This window comes from Venturia canescens, chromosome 2, assembly GCF_019457755.1.
Source record: "Venturia canescens isolate UGA chromosome 2, ASM1945775v1, whole genome shotgun sequence".
In the NCBI taxonomy this organism is placed as follows: Eukaryota; Metazoa; Arthropoda; class Insecta; order Hymenoptera; family Ichneumonidae; genus Venturia; species Venturia canescens.
In genome coordinates, this window is record NC_057422.1 from 14,015,881 (window position 1) to 14,032,957 (window position 17,077).

General features: G+C 39.1%; 5 protein-coding genes across 5 annotated transcripts; 3 read left to right on the forward strand and 2 right to left on the reverse strand.

The window, feature by feature from the left end:
* Nucleotides 1-39: 39 nt before the first annotated feature.
* LOC122406589 (proteasome assembly chaperone 2) lies at nt 40-1,188 on the forward strand. The gene is made up of 2 exons (XM_043412125.1): nt 40-518; nt 658-1,188. The coding sequence occupies exons 1-2, from the start codon at nt 186-188 to the stop codon at nt 1,069-1,071; spliced, it is 747 nt and encodes a 248-aa protein (XP_043268060.1). The 5' UTR covers nt 40-185; the 3' UTR covers nt 1,072-1,188.
* Nucleotides 1,179-2,576, reverse strand: Tapdelta (Translocon-associated protein delta). The gene is made up of 2 exons (XM_043412126.1): nt 2,151-2,576; nt 1,179-1,629 (listed from the first exon to the last, which is right to left on the reverse strand). Exons 1-2 carry the CDS (start codon nt 2,397-2,399, stop codon nt 1,369-1,371), a joined length of 510 nt encoding a protein of 169 aa, XP_043268061.1. The 5' UTR covers nt 2,400-2,576; the 3' UTR covers nt 1,179-1,368.
* A 593-nt stretch (nt 2,577-3,169) lies between these two features.
* Mad1 (Mitotic arrest-deficient 1) lies at nt 3,170-7,113 on the reverse strand. The gene is made up of 4 exons (XM_043411612.1): nt 6,920-7,113; nt 4,711-6,134; nt 3,830-4,134; nt 3,170-3,668 (listed from the first exon to the last, which is right to left on the reverse strand). The coding sequence occupies exons 1-4, from the start codon at nt 6,920-6,922 to the stop codon at nt 3,319-3,321; spliced, it is 2,082 nt and encodes a 693-aa protein (XP_043267547.1). The 5' UTR covers nt 6,923-7,113; the 3' UTR covers nt 3,170-3,318.
* Nucleotides 7,114-7,210: 97 nt separating this feature from the next.
* EMC10 (ER membrane protein complex subunit 10) lies at nt 7,211-9,017 on the forward strand. The gene is made up of 4 exons (XM_043411613.1): nt 7,211-7,515; nt 7,625-7,888; nt 8,366-8,632; nt 8,717-9,017. Exons 1-4 carry the CDS (start codon nt 7,456-7,458, stop codon nt 8,834-8,836), a joined length of 711 nt encoding a protein of 236 aa, XP_043267548.1. The 5' UTR covers nt 7,211-7,455; the 3' UTR covers nt 8,837-9,017.
* A 256-nt stretch (nt 9,018-9,273) lies between these two features.
* On the forward strand, nt 9,274-15,559 carry LOC122406256 (Bardet-Biedl syndrome 2 protein homolog). The gene is made up of 9 exons (XM_043411611.1): nt 9,274-9,594; nt 9,677-9,796; nt 10,139-10,327; nt 10,413-10,595; nt 11,107-11,329; nt 11,398-11,780; nt 12,033-12,450; nt 13,007-13,261; nt 14,255-15,559. The coding sequence occupies exons 1-9, from the start codon at nt 9,361-9,363 to the stop codon at nt 14,347-14,349; spliced, it is 2,100 nt and encodes a 699-aa protein (XP_043267546.1). The 5' UTR covers nt 9,274-9,360; the 3' UTR covers nt 14,350-15,559.
* Nucleotides 15,560-17,077: the final 1,518 nt, after the last annotated feature.

Here is a 17,077-nt window from a genome sequence, read left to right on the forward strand (position 1 = left end):
TGGTGGGTACATTCGACTTGCTTGGACGCTGACCCTATACGTGACACTAGCCAAATAGGAAGAAGAAGAAAAAGCAGAAGAACGCTGCTGTCAGCGCGTCCAAGTCGAATGTACCCGATGTGAACTCGTTCAAAAGTGCATTTTCATTCCGTTTTTAGAAGATTAAAAGCTCAAATTTTATTAAAATGATTAAATTTCCCGAAAACATTGACATAAAGGATTATACATTGATCCTACCGGCGGTAGCTGTTGGAAATGTGGCGCAATTGGCCGTGGATCTTTTGATTTACAACAGTGGAATGAAAAAAATCGGACAACTACTGAGTCCCGATTTTATACCGTTTTGTGGTGCTAATCCTTACGACAAAAATTCATCTGAAATCTGCACGACCGCTGACTTTTATATACACGAGGATAAGCGATTAATTGTTCTGCAAATACGTTCACCACCGTTAACTAAATTGGTTGATGTCTTCAACGAACTGCGAGACTTTATCAAGGCACGATCTATTTCCAAGGTAAATAGTATATAACGACCATATATTTATTTTCGGATACATCTTTTCACGAAAAATTATGACCCGTAGAAAACATATTGACACAATTTACTAACAATTACACTCGTGATAGCTTTATGTACGTAACTATTCATTTTAGGTTATTATTCTGACAAGCCAATGGCAGTTTGTAAGAGTTGATCGTCAACTGAGTAGCAATGAGCCAATGCGTTACGTCGTTTCGCCCAGCTTAGAATTGGAAAGTGGGAAAACGTTTGAAGAACTTGGATGGAAGAAATTGGAAATAACGAATACAAATGACACTCCATTGGCAATACGTGGTGGAGGTTGTGCTCCCAGCCTATTCAAATTCCTTTCAAAGGAAAATATAGCTTGTGCACTGTTGTTCAGATTCTCCTCTGAAGGCAATAATAGCCCTGATGCTAAGGAATTTGCACGATTTCTAAATCAATGGATATCGCTGCTTCCAGAAAGCAACAAAGACACATGCTGGAAAGAGCCACCCTCTTGGCAACACATATTCGGTCCTGACGCTCCTGTAGAAATTTACTGAAATGTCTGTTCATTTGTATTTTTTTTTGTATATACAAAAGAATTTTGTATAAAGAATTGAAATTGAATTTGCTTAGATAGAGTTTTGGGAAATAAAGAAACCAATGGTTACTTTCAATCTTTTCATATAAATAGTAAATTTATTATTCCTGTTGTTTGGTGGACTCAAAAACGAGTCAACAGACATGAATCAAGTGATGAAATAAAACTCAAACGAATGAGTCTTACAAGTGAAACAAAAGAATTAGCGAGTTTCGAAGCTGCACATGTGTGCATCAATGCTCGTTGTTATCTTGATTCACGCTAGGAGTTTTGATTTGGTGGAGAATGCTGCGTATGAGACAAGTCCCGCTAAAAGCGCTGCAAGGAGTTCCGAATGTATCCAGGCACCTTGATAAACACCAGGGTTGTTGAGCATCACAACTGCCAGTGGCTTAACACTCTCTGGATCTTCTCCATTCCTGTGAGCTTTCCTAATAGCGGAATAACTCTCCTCGTCATAAAGTTTAACGCTGTAGTCGCCAGAACGTGCCTTCTTTACATCTTCCGTCCAGGAAACCTTTAATATCATAATACAAAAATGTGTTAGAGCTTCTTTACTTTATACCAAGCAAAAATGGAGGGGAATCAATATCTGACTCTCTTGACTGACATTGACTAAATACATATTGTAAGTTATCAAACTCTAACAAACTGCAGAATCCATCCATTTTTCAGCACTGCTTTTTGACACAACCAGTTTTTAGTTTAGCACAAGGTTTTTAATTAACATAACAAACTAATACTGAAGCATTACAGTTTTATTAATCACTTTTTTGAAACTGTATTTCAATGAAAAATGCTATTTATGTAGCACTCCTTAGTGCTTGAAAAAAGATACCAAAATAACATTGGTGCATCGGAGTAAATTCAAAGCAAGATAGTTGTGACAGCTGAGAGGATTCACGAATTTCACCAAAGGCTTTGATTTGTTTTTTCTTTATAAAAATAAAAAATTTAATCAATTTTTTATTGAAAAAAGAAAAAATGAAGGAGATGTCGTCTTTCGAAGACTGGAGCAAGATTCTGCAATAAGTTTACCTGGTACTTGTTGTCGGCGCTCAACCTCACAGCAGGCAATGCTTTACCATCAACTTCAGCATAGAGCGAGATATCCTTGGCGCCGTTACTACATTTCAACGTGAATTGTGTGGTGAAGGCGACGTTTGTAAGAATAGTTGCATCTTCGGTGACGTATGCCGAAGCGGTAACCTGTGGTTTTTGGCACGTCTCGGCGAATGCGACAGACGCAAAAACGAGAGTAACCAGAGGAATAGCGAAGCTCTTCATGTTTTTTTCCCTGTATCGGTTTACAGTAGACTTTTTATATGTTTATAGTTCGAATATCACGAAGTAGCACAAAAATAATGCAAGAAATTGTAGCGACGCGACGCGTGTTAGTATACTACTTGATCTCCACGCTATTCGGGCACTGCAGCTGCTGAAAGTAACATGGATCCGTGTAACTGAACGTCTTGACATTTCAAGATCTGCCACGTGGTGGCGTATTGCGGGTTGACGGTAGCTACACGTCACGTACTCACGTATAACGCTGTAACGGGCTGGGACACGCGGCGAGTTCGGCGCATAGTTGTCGACAGCTGAAAATTGATGAGAGGGCAGCACATCGCAGCGCCCAAAAATGAGTTTTCAAAAGTAATGCAAAAAAGATGGCGAAAGCCGGTTTCGTATGCTCAATGATTTTCATTTATGTTTATATGTGCATGTTTACGATCTTTATCGTATCTTTATCGTATCGTGAAAAGAAATAGAGGACACAGACTTTTGTTTCAAGCATTTAAATTTTGTTTTTTTTCCCTATATAATTGGAATTTGAAGATAAACCTCGTTCCCCTAATTCCTTCATTTCACTATCACCTCTATAGAGAATTTCCCAAAATATGTTTCTGTCAAACAATAAACAGTAGCATATTCACCACATGCCTAAAAAAAATGTTTAAACAATCAATTCCACAAACGAAATAAAGCAATGAAAAATCAAAGATTTTAAGGCTGACGAATCCCTTACAGATAAAATAAAAAAAAAATACACATTTTTATGAGTGTAAAGTAGTTATTTATTATCACATTCTTTCAACACCGGAGTCCGATAGCTCTCAATAAATTCTGAGAGCATTGTTTCATTTTAGTATCTCGAAGTATCCTTCTTATAATTTATTGTTGAAAGAGATGAAATGGGTAAATAATGTTAAACAATGTTTGTGACAGTTTGCTGGGAGTACAAATCGCATTGTACTGCATTGATGAACATCGGCACGCTGTGTTGCATTTGCAAGTGTCGTTCAATGAGCGCTCCAAGTGTTGCTGAAAACTGAGTTTCCAGAAGATCAACGCCCTCATCACCAACGTGGAAGAACAGAAAATCGTCTGGCGAATCAGCGTACTGACTGAATAGTTTGTATTCGCCTTCCTTCGTACGATCGACTCGCCAACCGAACAACTGGTAACAAGCCTGTCGATACTCCTGCGATGCTACTTTGAACGCCTCTTTTAATCGCGCTATTTTTATTTCGTGCGAATGCTTCAGCTCTGCTATTTCTGCAAAAAGAATATAAACGAACTTTATCAGGATGGGGAAAAGATGTTTTTATGATTTTTTTAATTTCATATGTGATATGATTGACGAAAAACAAAAGACTTGCAAGACTCAAACATTGTCGTAACAAATGTAAGGAATTTAAAAAAAATGGAGGTCGTACCTTGCGCGTGTAGCGAAGGAACTCCAGCTGCCGATGGACCCGCACCAATTTGAACTCGAGCCCGTAACTCTTCGACCTCACGGATGAGAGCCTGCTGTTTCTCCTCGGCGAGCTGACTCGCAATAGCAGCAGGATTCATCGAAAAGTGCATTATTCTGGCATTACAATTAAAATCACCCTTCAAGGCACGATGCTCGAGTTCTTCCTTGAGACGTTCGTTTTCCTCACGAAGTTTTTGACACTCGTCCCTGTCTACGCCTGCCTCTGTTCCACCAAGTTCCGCTTCGAGTTTTGTTACGAGGTCTCTGAATAAATTAAAAACCGAAATTATTAGTAACAGATCTTAACAATTATATTTTGTTCACATAATCAAACATTTTCCTCCCACCATTCAAACAACGCTGTTGAAATTCTTTTGTTTTTTATATTTTCTTCATTTACTTTTACCGAAGACTCTATTTGAAGATTATTTATTTGATGACGTCGAAATTTTGCACGTACGACATTGATCTTTTTTATAACGAGTAAAATTCGTCTTTTCAATATTTTATTCCAATTTTTAACAGTAATCTAAAAAATTCGATACGAATTCAGAAACTTTACGCCAATGAAAAATATGCTCCGAAGAATATTCTCTTTGGAATGCACGTTGGTCACTTTTCAATTTTACTATTATTCTTAAATTTCTTTGTGAATCTTACAGTACCATTTCTACTGCCCTGCTAATTTAGTCGGTTGATGAAATCTGTTTTGTACATTGCAGTCCGATGGATGAATCGGAAAAAAATATTTTGAATTCCGACCGAAATGTATTTAAAGAGGATTCCAGAAAAAAAAATTTTAACTTGTATAATCATAAGTATTGAAATGTAGTTATGCACCTGTATCCTTCGAGGGCTCTTTCCAGGGAAGGAATTCTATCATTTGTGAGGCTGGTATTCTCCATAGAAGTCATTTCCTTCTCGTATAAATCGAGCTGTTGTCGATAGCTATCTCTCTCGCGGGTGACAAGGATCATTTTTTTTTGCAATCTTCCAATGAGTTTATTGAGTCTCTCATTCGACGAGGTAATATCTGTAGCAATTTTTTTCGCTTCCTCATACTTTTTGGTAATATTAGTAATTTCACGTTGAGCAGATTCGATTTTGGAGCGCAGTTGACCTTCTTCAGCAGTGAGTACAGCCTCGGACTGTTGTAGTCGATGCAGTTCGCGTCTGAGAACATTAGCATCTCCGCCAAAACCAAGAATCTCATATTTTCCAAGTTTACGCAAAACTTCACTGCGCTCCGTCTCCAAAACAGCAACTCGTTCCTCGAGTTTATCCATGTGTTGAATCCTCTGTCGCATATTGCACATCTCTTCCTCGAGCAGTAATTTTCCCTTGATGGCTTCGCGCATTGAGGCAATCGTGTCGCGAGCGTGATTCAATTCACGCTCGAGGTCACCTGCCCGAGCAGCACGAGCACATAATAATTTGCCTTCTTCCCAGAGACTGCGCTCGGCTTCGAGATTCTCCAGTTTTATGCGAATGTTTTGGAGCTCAACATTCTGAAGCTCAGTGTCTCGCTGGGCTTCTCTACTGCATCGTAATTTTTCCTCAAGTTCTGTGATTCTTGCTTCCGCTGCTTGCAATTTTTCAATTCTCTCATTTTCCTCGTCTCTCTGCTGAGGTGTCTTCGAAGTCTCCTCGTTACCGACGCTAACTGTGGCTCTTTGAGCCTCAAGCAATGCAGCGTTTTCATTCATGAGGGTCACTATTTTTGCTTCTAATTTCGATCTTAAACGTGACATTTCCTTCTCGACTTTGGATTGAGCTTCGCAAGCCTCCTGGCAACTTTTTCTCGTTGCGTCTATCCTTGCTTCCAACTGCTTTATCGTTTGTTTATCCAGCTCTGCCTGATTTTCCAAAATAGTTTTCTCCTTGTCGAATACCTCTTCCATTTGTCGACGTATTTTGTGTAACTGTTGAACATTTGCCTCTTGATGCGACAATCTTGTTCTCAATGACACTACTTCCCCTTTCAAACGCCTCCATTCCCATGGACTCGTAGGCCCTGTTTCCCCTCCAGTTCGACTTGATAAATTATACCCATCACTGTTTTTACTTATGGAAAATCCACCCGATTCATCCAACCTTTTGCGCTTCGGTGGGGTCTCGCATTCCGTCTCTTCACTCAAAAACCCCAATGGTATTCCTGTCCCTGACAAGCGTACCGATGTTCCGCTGTTCCGCCTGAAATTTGCAGATGTCGACTTCAGGTCATTGATCATCTGAATCACACCTGTTGGATCCATTTCGTTCATCTGAAACGTAAGATACTCGTTGAATCATCTGTTCTTAATCTTTATGTCACAGATGTATACATTTCCCATGCTCTACAAATATACTCAGGGATACCCTTAAATATCTTTTTACTGATACTGATGCATTAAATTGATTTTACACAATTAAATTCGTTGTCTTTCACCTTGTGTCTCTTTAATCAATTATTGATCGAAAAGAAAATGCTATTAAAAAGTGAATTGATTTCTCAAGTTTTGGTGTAACTCATAATAATCGTAATGCTTTTCCAATAATATTTTTATAGTATTATCTAGTATATTGTAATGAATCGTATGATATTTTCCCATTTTTGTATGGTAGTTTGTTATGTTTCGACTCTTCTCCAACTGTAAGCCAGTTGTTTGAACTAAATTGTATGGTAATCTGATTTTTTGTTGTAATTTTATTTCAACATCCTGAGCTATAAATGAATAAAATTCAATAGATATGCTTGGTAATGAATAGTGGTCAGAGGCCACTAGTTTGAGCTCAAAGTTTAAAAGAATGAAGAGCTAATTCATTCTCTGACAGGATTGTTACTCTATACTGAGAGTTCAAATTTTCGCTAATTAATAATAGTTCAACAGTTGATGCCACGACTGTAGATGGGTTATCATTTATTTATACTATTTTCACGTAAAAACCGCATTTTTCTTGTAATTAATTATAGAGTTTGAGAAAGTAACCTCAAAAAGTACAACATTATTTCCAGGAGATTGTTGAACTTATGAAAAAGAAGATCGTTCTTGATAAAATATAAGCTTACCATGTAACTTGATTTTTATTTTCCCTTGCACATGCAATGTATTTTTTAAATGATTAATAATTGCAAAAATAGGAAAATACGTAGCGTTGACGACGCGTCTTTTTCCGGCAAAAACACATAATCCTCGGTCACAATACACACAATCAAAATTGAAAACCGGAGTTTGCCGAATTCGAATAAGGTTGCACGGAAACGTCCGAATAGGTGTGGTGTCATCCTCCACTTCTTCCTCCCTCTCTTCGCTGATTCAACGATTCAACCAACTATACTAACTATACATCCAACCTTAAAAAAACTCAGTCAATCATCAAGCACATCAAGTCATATAGTTCTTCGTCGGTTCAAAGGAAAATTCGATATCATTTGAGGTGGCCGGAAAGAATGTCAGCGAAAAGTGAAAATTAAAACACAAAAATCCATACAATTATAATTTATAAAACGGTAGCAACAATGACGAGTTGAAAAACGCCTGAATCTATGTGATCTGTCATATAGCGTATTTCAATATTGACTAGGGTTAAAATAATTTAAAAAAAATGTATTTTCCGTACACCGCTTTCCTTACGCTTGCGATTCTGTGCTTCTCAGCATCCAAGGTTCGTAAATCACTTGAACTATCACTCCTAACCTTATAATTCAATTTTTCATGCAAACATAAGCATTTTTTCATTGCCATCGATTTTTTCATCGTTTTATTGAGTACAGGGTGAATTCGATTATGAAGGATGGCTTCAGTTGCGACTGTGGCATGCCCTCAACGACGATCCAGTCCCTGTGTGGCAAGAAAGAGGGAATGTTTCAATTTTCCATGTCCGAACTGGTGCTTCAAGTGTCGGACAAAATGGCCTTAAACCGGAAGATATGGCCAGTCTTGAACAACTCTCATTGACCGATGCTAAATACAGACTCAAAATTACTGCCAGAGGCCCGTCAGGCTTTGAATCAACTTTTCTTACTTCCGTACCAGCGGTAAATCATTTTTACTTTTTTCAGTAATTAAAGCTGTAACACTGCTTTAATAATCATATTCGTTACCACACTTCATGCATCATTGAATTTTTTTCTTTGCTCTCCTACTGAAACCTGTTCTCAAAATCATAACAATTGATATTTTGCTTCAATTTTTCCTTCATTATTATTTTATTCTTTATCATTTTGCATTTATTAATAAACGTTTACTGGAGATTTGTAGAATTCATCTTGCAGAAATATTCCACAATTTGCTGCAAAGTAACTTACAATAATCTGTTGAAATTGATAATAGTTCACACAACAAATTCTCAGAAAATCGAAAACATTCTCTAACATGATTGGCAAAATTCTTGAATTCCGTGCTGTATCTTCTTGTTTTCAATCTTTAAAAAAAACCATCTTGAATGCATTCAAGGGACTAAGTTGGATATCATTTTACTGTATTAATAACTGGATCGTATCGAAAATGTTTAGTGTCATTTAATGGGCACCGAATTGGAAGACATTCTGACAGTCTGGTTAGACAGTGCTGGTGAGCCTGTCTCGGTGACTCAAGTATCTCCTGGTCCCTGCAGCCTCGAACGACCGTCGACCACAATGTGGACAACCAGCGTTCAAGTTAAATATCCTGATGGTGGTCCAGTCCCGGATACAGCCTCTTATATCTTCAAATTGGAGCGTGAAAAAGAAGCTCGTGAGAGAGGGGAAACTCAGGACAACCGATCTTTACTCTCGAAATACGTGAGCACTGGCTAGATAATTCATTCATTCGTCATTGTAAATTCGATAAAATGTGAAAAAATCCAATTATCTTCTCTTTTTTAGTGGATTTACGTCGTTCTTGGAGTGATATTCATTCTAATGACATCAGCAGTGAATCCAGAAGCTGGTGCGAGTGGCGGCGGTGGTGGAGGCGGGGGTGGCGGGAACGCAGTCCAAAGATAAAGATCATCGTCTCAAATTTTCTACAAGTGAATGGTCGCTAGGAGTATTCGCAACATCTGATGAAAAAACAATTTTCTTTGCTATTCCAACATACATTAAGATTCGAGAAATTCACTTTGTCGATATTTGTAAAATATGATCTCGTTCAAAATAAACGCAGCGTGTGTTGAGCGAACAAAAATTCTTTCCGCCGTTCAAACTAACTTGGAAAAATTCCAAGTTTCTAGGTGACCTAGAAAAAAATCCCAGTTTTTGAGCAATGTAAAATAAAAATTGGCCCCATTGAGAAATCCCGAGGAAGAAGAATCTTTTCAGTTCATTTCTCACCCCCACAAATGACACAACGGCCTTAGAACGTAAGAATCGATGACAGGAGAGCTTTTCACGGGTTGTGGACATTAAAAAATCGATAACTCGTATACGAACGAATAACCTGTGACCAGGTGAAATAACAGGTGGTCAGTACGATACAAACAGTGAAAGACGAACGTTCGTGGCCACAAGACTGAGGGTGGCTTCACAAAATGGCCGCTTTTTCACTGAATTTACAGAGAAAGGTTGAACAGAGTTTAGTCAGTTGCGGAAAATTCGATGGATCTCACGCTTGTCTCGTTGCGAGTACGTCCTCGGGCAATGTTTTGGTTCACAGTCCTCACCGTCAGCCTACGTCAAATATGGGTTCGGAAACGGGCCAAGAGCAATTGGAAGGAAGGTTGGCCTGGAGCGGCGAACTTGCTGAACTCCAAATCGGTCGTCAGGTGATGACAATAATTTTAATTATAACCAATCTGATTACATTACAAAATCATTTATATTGGCGTTTGTTGTAAAAAATTACAGGTGACCGCACTCTGCACCGGACGACTTATCGAAGACGAGCGCGACATTCTGTTAATCGGTACTTTAACGCACGTCCTCGCTTATCAGGTCGAAGAGAATGCAGATCTTTTCTATAAGGAGGTTAATATATTCCCATTGGAGTTACTTTGATTGTTGGGTCTTTGAAAATTCCGGGGAAAAATAACACCGAACAGAGAAATCATTTCCTCCACCGGAAAATTACATTCCGGAATATTTCTATGATTCTGAAAAAATCTGGCTTCCGTTTCAACAAAAAAAAAGGATTTCAACTCTGTCGATTCTATAAAAATGGGTTGGATGTTTCATTTTTTTTGAGATTCTTTGACAGACACTTTTGAATTTGACAAATAAATATTTTTAAAAATCGGTCATTTCATCAAATATTTATCGAAAATGGACGTTTGTCGCCTCAAGTTTTTTCATTTTTATTTCCATATGTAGATGTCGGATGGCGCTCATTGTTTGGCAATAGGAAAAGTTGGGTGGCTGCCCAAGTTGGTTGCAGTCATTGGTGGAAACTGTTCGGTTACCGTTCTCGACTCAGAGGGCGTTGAATTATTCTGGACCGTCATGGGTGACGTCGTTAAATCTCTGACGATATTTGATTTCGATGGAGATGGAGAAAACGAGGTATTTTCGCTGAAACGATTAATTACTCACGAAAATTCATAAAAATCTATGATACAATTATTATTTTTCTCTCTTTGAACTTCAGTTAATTACCGGTACTGACGATTTCGAGATAAAAGTACTGAAAAATGACGTTGTGTTGTGGGAAACGAAAGAAACTGCGCCGGTCACGGGCCTCGTTGCACTTCCCGAAAGACAATTCGCCTACGTTGTCGGTAACGGTACTGTCGGCATTTATGAAAGTGGCCAGAGATTATGGAGGATTAAAGTGAGTGCAAAATCGCTTCGAAATAGATGAATGGAACAAGTTTACTGGCAAAGAAAAGTTTTTTCATAGCCCAAAAGCGATTTTCTTCATCGGTGATTGTACATCGCCAAAATTTTCTAAAAATCGACCTCAACTTTTCATCAGCCTGTTCAGCCATTTTTTCATTTTTTATTCAGAATTTGGAAGTTGAATTTTCTCAAAATGACGTGAATTCACACCGCTCGGGTTCGTGAAATTAAATTATTTCCGCTCGTCGACTACGATGACGCGGCTGTATTGTGAAAATCATTTTAATTTCTTCCAAATCTGTTGATCCGTGCTTAATCGACCTTGTTGAAGATCGCAGACATTTTATTCCTCTTTTGATATAAAAAATGTCAAATATCGTGTTACTTTTTCTGTAAAAATAACGCCACGTTCTTAAAATGAAAAAACCTGACAATCGTGAACTCGATCGAATGCCGGACGCAAGTAGTCCCGTTCCCTGGCACATTAACGAAGATTCTTAAAGTCGAAACACAGAGTCGTCGCGGTACGAAGTTTCGACGTAAACGGGGATGGAGCGATGGAGCTTTTGACCGGGTGGAGCAGTGGCAAAGTTGACGCTCGATCGTGTCTGACCGGTGAAGTGATATTCAGAATTCAATTATCTGCTGGAATCGCAGGTCTTGTTGAGGCCGATTACAGACGCACCGGAAGACCGGATTTGGTAATTGTTTCCGTGAGTGGCGAAGGTAAATGGGCGAAAGAAAATTTAGGTCTAGCTTACTTGGCTTTTCGGGTGACCAACAAGGATTTTCAGTTCGAGGTTACGCAGTTGGCACACCGATGGAGTCGCCGGAGCCGGGTGAAGCGATGCGGAATTTACTGGCTAAAAAACAAGCTCTCCAGGTAGAACTGCGTCAGCGCAAAGCTCCTTTTCCGAGCGGTTACATGGGCACGAAATTGGCAGTTAGTTTGTTCGCCGCTAGGGGCGCTGCGCGACTTGCACTGGCGGCGGGCCCCGGACTTCTCGTTCATTGCGCCATTGTATTCGCCGAAGGAGTTTTCGACGGGGAAACTCTCGTCTCACATCCGGGCAAACCGACCGGTGAATTGGAGATTGAGCTCAGACCCCCGAAAAATGGCGTCGTCGACATCCATGTCAAAGTCTGCGTTGGTGCGTCCGGTGCCGATTTGCTGCAGGTGCGTTACACATCACGTAAATACGAAGCGTATCAAGTTCCTCTGCGCTCGGATCTCGTGTGAACTTCAATGCAATCAGAACCGGGAGGACACCCGAAGACAAAAGTCCCGAATCGCTTTAAAACCGTGTGCACCGAAGAAAAAAACAACGAAAAACTTGTCCCTTCGAAATTCGACGACCCAGTGCCCTCCAACCCTTGCAACGTCCCATAAAAAAATCCCGATTGCGCATTCACAACCACGATTCCGCAGGTTTATGAGGTTACGCGACAGTTGCCGCGATTTTGCATGTACGAGGTGATCCCGCGGCCCGAGAACCCCGCCATTCTCCCAAGCGACTGCGGCGTCGTGTTTGAGATCGCCGAACGTCCGCAACGCGTCGCCCTCTGGTTAAATCAGAGTTTGCTTCTCGTCGATGACCTCGAGATCGCAGAGGAAGGTCCGAAGGCCGGGTTGATCGAGATTTGGCTTCGATGTTTACGGGATTACAGCGTCCATTGTTTCCGGTCCAGCAACGCTGGAAGAGCGAGCGTCCAGACCCAAGACCCCGAGTTCGCCGGCGACGTAGTGCAATCCTTGGCCGGGTACTTGGGCCTTCGGGAAATGAGCTCGGAAGCCAGGTTTCCGGAAGTTGAGCGCAAATTGACAGAAGCTCTCGAAAAAGTCAAAGGTTCGTTCGCATTATAGAACAGGGTGTCTAATTTTGACCAGAACAGAAATTTCATGACTTTTAAGGCTTTTTAAGTCAAGGAACAGGAATTTTTCATGACATTTCTTATGGTTCTGATACTTTTTATTCATCTTTTATTTATAAAAAAATTCAATAAAAATAACAAAGAAATGACATTTTATTTTGAAATAAAGAATCTTTTTTTTCTTACAAACTATTCATTCGATATTCGTTTTTATATCGATGATGAGTATTGACGAACCAGACATTGTCGCCACCCCGCGAATTTTGAAATCATGTTGAAGAAAACCAAAAAATCGACAATGACAATGAGCGTTGCAGAGATCTTAAAAAATCAGGTTGTTTGGTGATTTTTCATGACATTTAATGATTTTTTCAGGTCCGAGTGTAATTTCATGACATTTAAGAATTTTCATGACTTTTCAGGTCGTTAGACACCCTGTAGAAATAAATAATTCCAGTTTTCTTCGCCTGCTCCCGAAAAAAATTACAAATTCCTCGAATAACGATGATTTTTTGTCCCTGCGATTCGCAGGATTGCGCGAAGTCGAAACCAGGTTCCAAGCGGACACAGCTGGTGGATCTGCTCTTCTTAAAAATCTCATAGTTCGATTAGAGGATGCTCGAATTCTCGAGGACGTAGAAACTATGAAACGACGCGTCGAACAATTGAAAATCGTCAATGGCGATTTGTTGCGAGAGCACGAAATACGCATGAACAGCAGCAAGGAATTAATAGCTGCACTCAAGGAACTCAACGTTGGCGTTAGACATGCTTCGAGACTTCGAGGTAAAAAATAAATAACGAATAAAATCGAAATTCCGATTTATGTTAGCAAATGTAATAGAACTTCAGCCAAAAAATATTCAAATTTGAAGATTTATTGCAGTCAAAATTGGACAAAAATTTTTGCTCAGTAATCATTTGAAATTTAACACATTGCGTGATCAAAATTTTCTACCAAGCATTGGACGATCACGGAAAGCAATCATCCGTGGTGACTAATCAATAGAAAATCCACAAGTATTTTGACGCACTGAGACCGAATAAACGATCAGGATTGGCCAATTAAAAATGCCCTCAAAATAGCGAAAGTCTCTTCAGTTTTCGTAGCGACGTAGCATTTAAATTGTCCTAAAGTTTTTCAAAATGATCCCCTTTTTTCAATTTCTCATTTTCAAAGAACAAAAAAAGAATATAAATTTGAAAAGTTGGTACTGGAGGTCTCGAGGGTTTGTGCCGTAAGCCAAACCTCAAAACTGGAACCCTCGATCGTTCTTGAGAGGTCCGAATTCTTGAGTTCCCTATTTTCAATAACTTTCGTCGTAAAATTGTGAATTTCGAAAATTCGAAAATAATGGCAAATCGGGGAGTATATAAAAGAGAACATTGAGTCTGTGCTTGTTTTTCATTTACAAAAAATTCTATGAGAGAATCCAAGAAACCAAGAATGGAGCATTCGTTACAGTGTCTTGATGCTTCGATTTTTTACGAACGTAGTAGAAAAATATTTGTAAAACACGCTTCCCGAGTTTGGATTCCGACGAAGCTTGGACCCAGAGAAACGTCTCGATTCATTAACAGCCTTCGTTGTTGTTAAACTTGTTAAGCACGCGCGTGACCTCTTGACCGTGATGAAACCCCTTGAAGTGAGCTGTCAAATTCTGACATTTATTAATTGTGTTGAAAATTCGGTAATATTTCATTGTGAATTGGGAGCGAAAATGAAAGAAAAAACATCGAGTAGAGAAAAAAATGTTTACACGACTTTGTAATTTTCAGTGGGACGAGCTTCCGCGAACGCCATCAACAGATGCAGGTCAGCCATACAAGATGAGAATCCTAAAGCTCTCGTTCTCGCTATAAGAAACGGTTGAGCAGATATCGCGGCCATTTTTTCTTATTATTTACGATCATTTCCTGGTATGTTCCGGAAAAAATCCCACAGCTCTCTATTACTAAATCACGACATTCATATACGAATACCAAAGAGAGAGCATCGGTTAGGCCGTTATCGCGACATTTGTTTACGGCTCGACGGGCTGATCACGTGTAAACTTCGTGTACAAATAAGCCAGCCACCGATGAAGGAACGATCTAACGCATTCGAGCAAACAGAACGTAACAAAACAAAAAATAACGGAGACAAAGTTAGATTTTTACAAATAATAACATTGGGTCATATGAACAAGGAAATAAAAACAAAATGCAATATCAGTTAAGAACGCAGTGCAAATCAACTTGAAAAGCCTCAAAAATACTGATCATTGGGAATAAAAATTTTACTAAAATCAGATAATATTTGAACAATTGTAGAAAGAATATTTATTCGAGTTCAAAAAGTATAGGTTGATTCGCAATGCATTAAAACTCCTCTATTGACAATTGGATTACAATGGTTCATATGACTCGAGACAAATAATATTAAACTCTGATCAGCAACGTAACCGATTTGTCTGGTGAAAGTAGACTGCCCGTTCCGCGTCCTCGCTCGAGTCCTCTGCCCCCAGAGGCCCGAGCCCACTCGAGGGCCTCCTTTTTATAGAGATCGACCCTTCGGCCTTTTCCAAGGGGTTTTCCCAGGAAAAACCCTTGAAATCCGCGTACTCCGTGAGGCTAAGAAAACACGAAGAGCGCTGTCATTTGGCCATCACGTGTCCACCGGCTGTTTTAGAGACTCTCGAAAAATGTTCCTTTCACAATAATTGAGCATTCCCGATTCGGTACAATGGTGAGAACTCGTTGCACTCAACGCCGATTACTAACGCCCCAGACATGAATAAACCACAATAAATATTTGAACAACTCAAAAATATTGAAATATCCATGTGTCAATATATCTATTTCTATATCTTACGTAACCTTACTTATCTGAAGCGAGTTGAAGCGCCAACGGCGATCGAGTGAACGACAAGCCGAGGAATCGCGTCGTGTATTATCGATCTGCGAGCAGCCTTCGTATGTCGAAGAGGCGACAGATTCTTGGCGCCAAGTAGTGAAAAAAATATATTTTTCTACTGTTCTTCGACCCTTATTATCTAAGTGAGAAGTACACGGAGAGTAAATTACACAAAAGATAAGACCAAAGACTAATCGTATTTACTACTTTTGTGTCTACTAATGGCCTGTCATTATAGCCCTTTTCGTGAATAAGTTACGATGTATAATTAAGGGTGAATGATACAAAAGTCGAAATAATTAGAAATTAATCAAATTTGGTGATAATGTTTTTCAACATCAAGTGCGAAAACACAAATTTTTTCAAAATTTTCTTCTGTTTAGTTATCGAGTAATTACGCATTAAAGCAGATTTCTTATGCCTGGAATGTATACCTATATATATGGAAACACTATGCTTATACACGTGAACTTTAGTGATCAATTACTCGATAATTGTACAGAAGAAAAATCTTAAAAAATTTGTATTGTCAAATTTGGCACTAAATAATATGTTCACCAAATTTTATAAAATTCTGATCATTTTGAATTTTTTTATGTTTTTAGCATGGTTTAGCATGGCAACATTGTATCGCCTGTGCAATATATCCTTAAAATAAATGGTTTGATTGCACGAGGCTTTTGCTGCTGTCCAAACTTTTTTCTATTTTCATATTTTTTCCTTTTATCTGCTGCGAGGAGGTACGCTGTATGCGCTCATAATCCAGAATTATCGCTTTCGAGGTGGTCGACACGAGAAATACTTCTGAGAATTATATAAATACACATCCGAACAAACATGCTGTATACAACAACAACTCGATGATCATTGAACCGACTCGTGTTGTATACAAAACTTCATGGAGAATCTAGCACGAGCTCGCTCTTTTGAGCAACTTTTCTCGAGGTTATGTTTGAATGTGGAGTCGACGATGAGTCTGTTTTGTTGTGGCAATGTCCACACGCGCCGGAAATACATAAAGCATCGTTATCGTAGGTATTTAAGGAAATTGAGATAAAACCTTATTTTTCTGGTAAAATATCTCGTTCAAACTCGATCACCGATCTTTGGTTTACATCGAATGAATCGTACTGACCGGACAAGCGCCCGCGTTGGTGCAAGCGACCCTGCACGAGTATGATTTATCAGAAATTTCAATCTACTCAATTTTAGGAATTTCTCAGAGACATGTACGCACGTGGGAGGGTTAAAAATAAATGATTATTTTATTTCCTCCAGTTCAACGTTCTTTTTAAGGTGGTTCCTCCACGAGACAGTTAAATTAGGAAATTATTTAAATTTGGCATACGTATTGTTTAACATATAAACATCACCTCTATAAAATTTTAACAAGTTTCACCATCCCGAACCCGAGATATATGTAATTGAAGTTGACTCAATTAACACGTAACATATGGACCATGCATAGGCAAACAGCACATTATTAATTCTACCGCTAGTACTAAAATTAGGAAGTTTATAAAAAACGAGGAGGAGCTAGAGCAGGATATCACAGATATTGTGAAAAAAAATCAAGGTGATTGACCATCTAGTTTGACAGATATAGTCTCGAGAAGTACGAAGGTTTAGGCTGCGTACGATATATTTTGCAAGCGAACAAGCGAATGTCGTCTGTATAAGCAATCTTTTCTGTGTGTTGAAGCGCA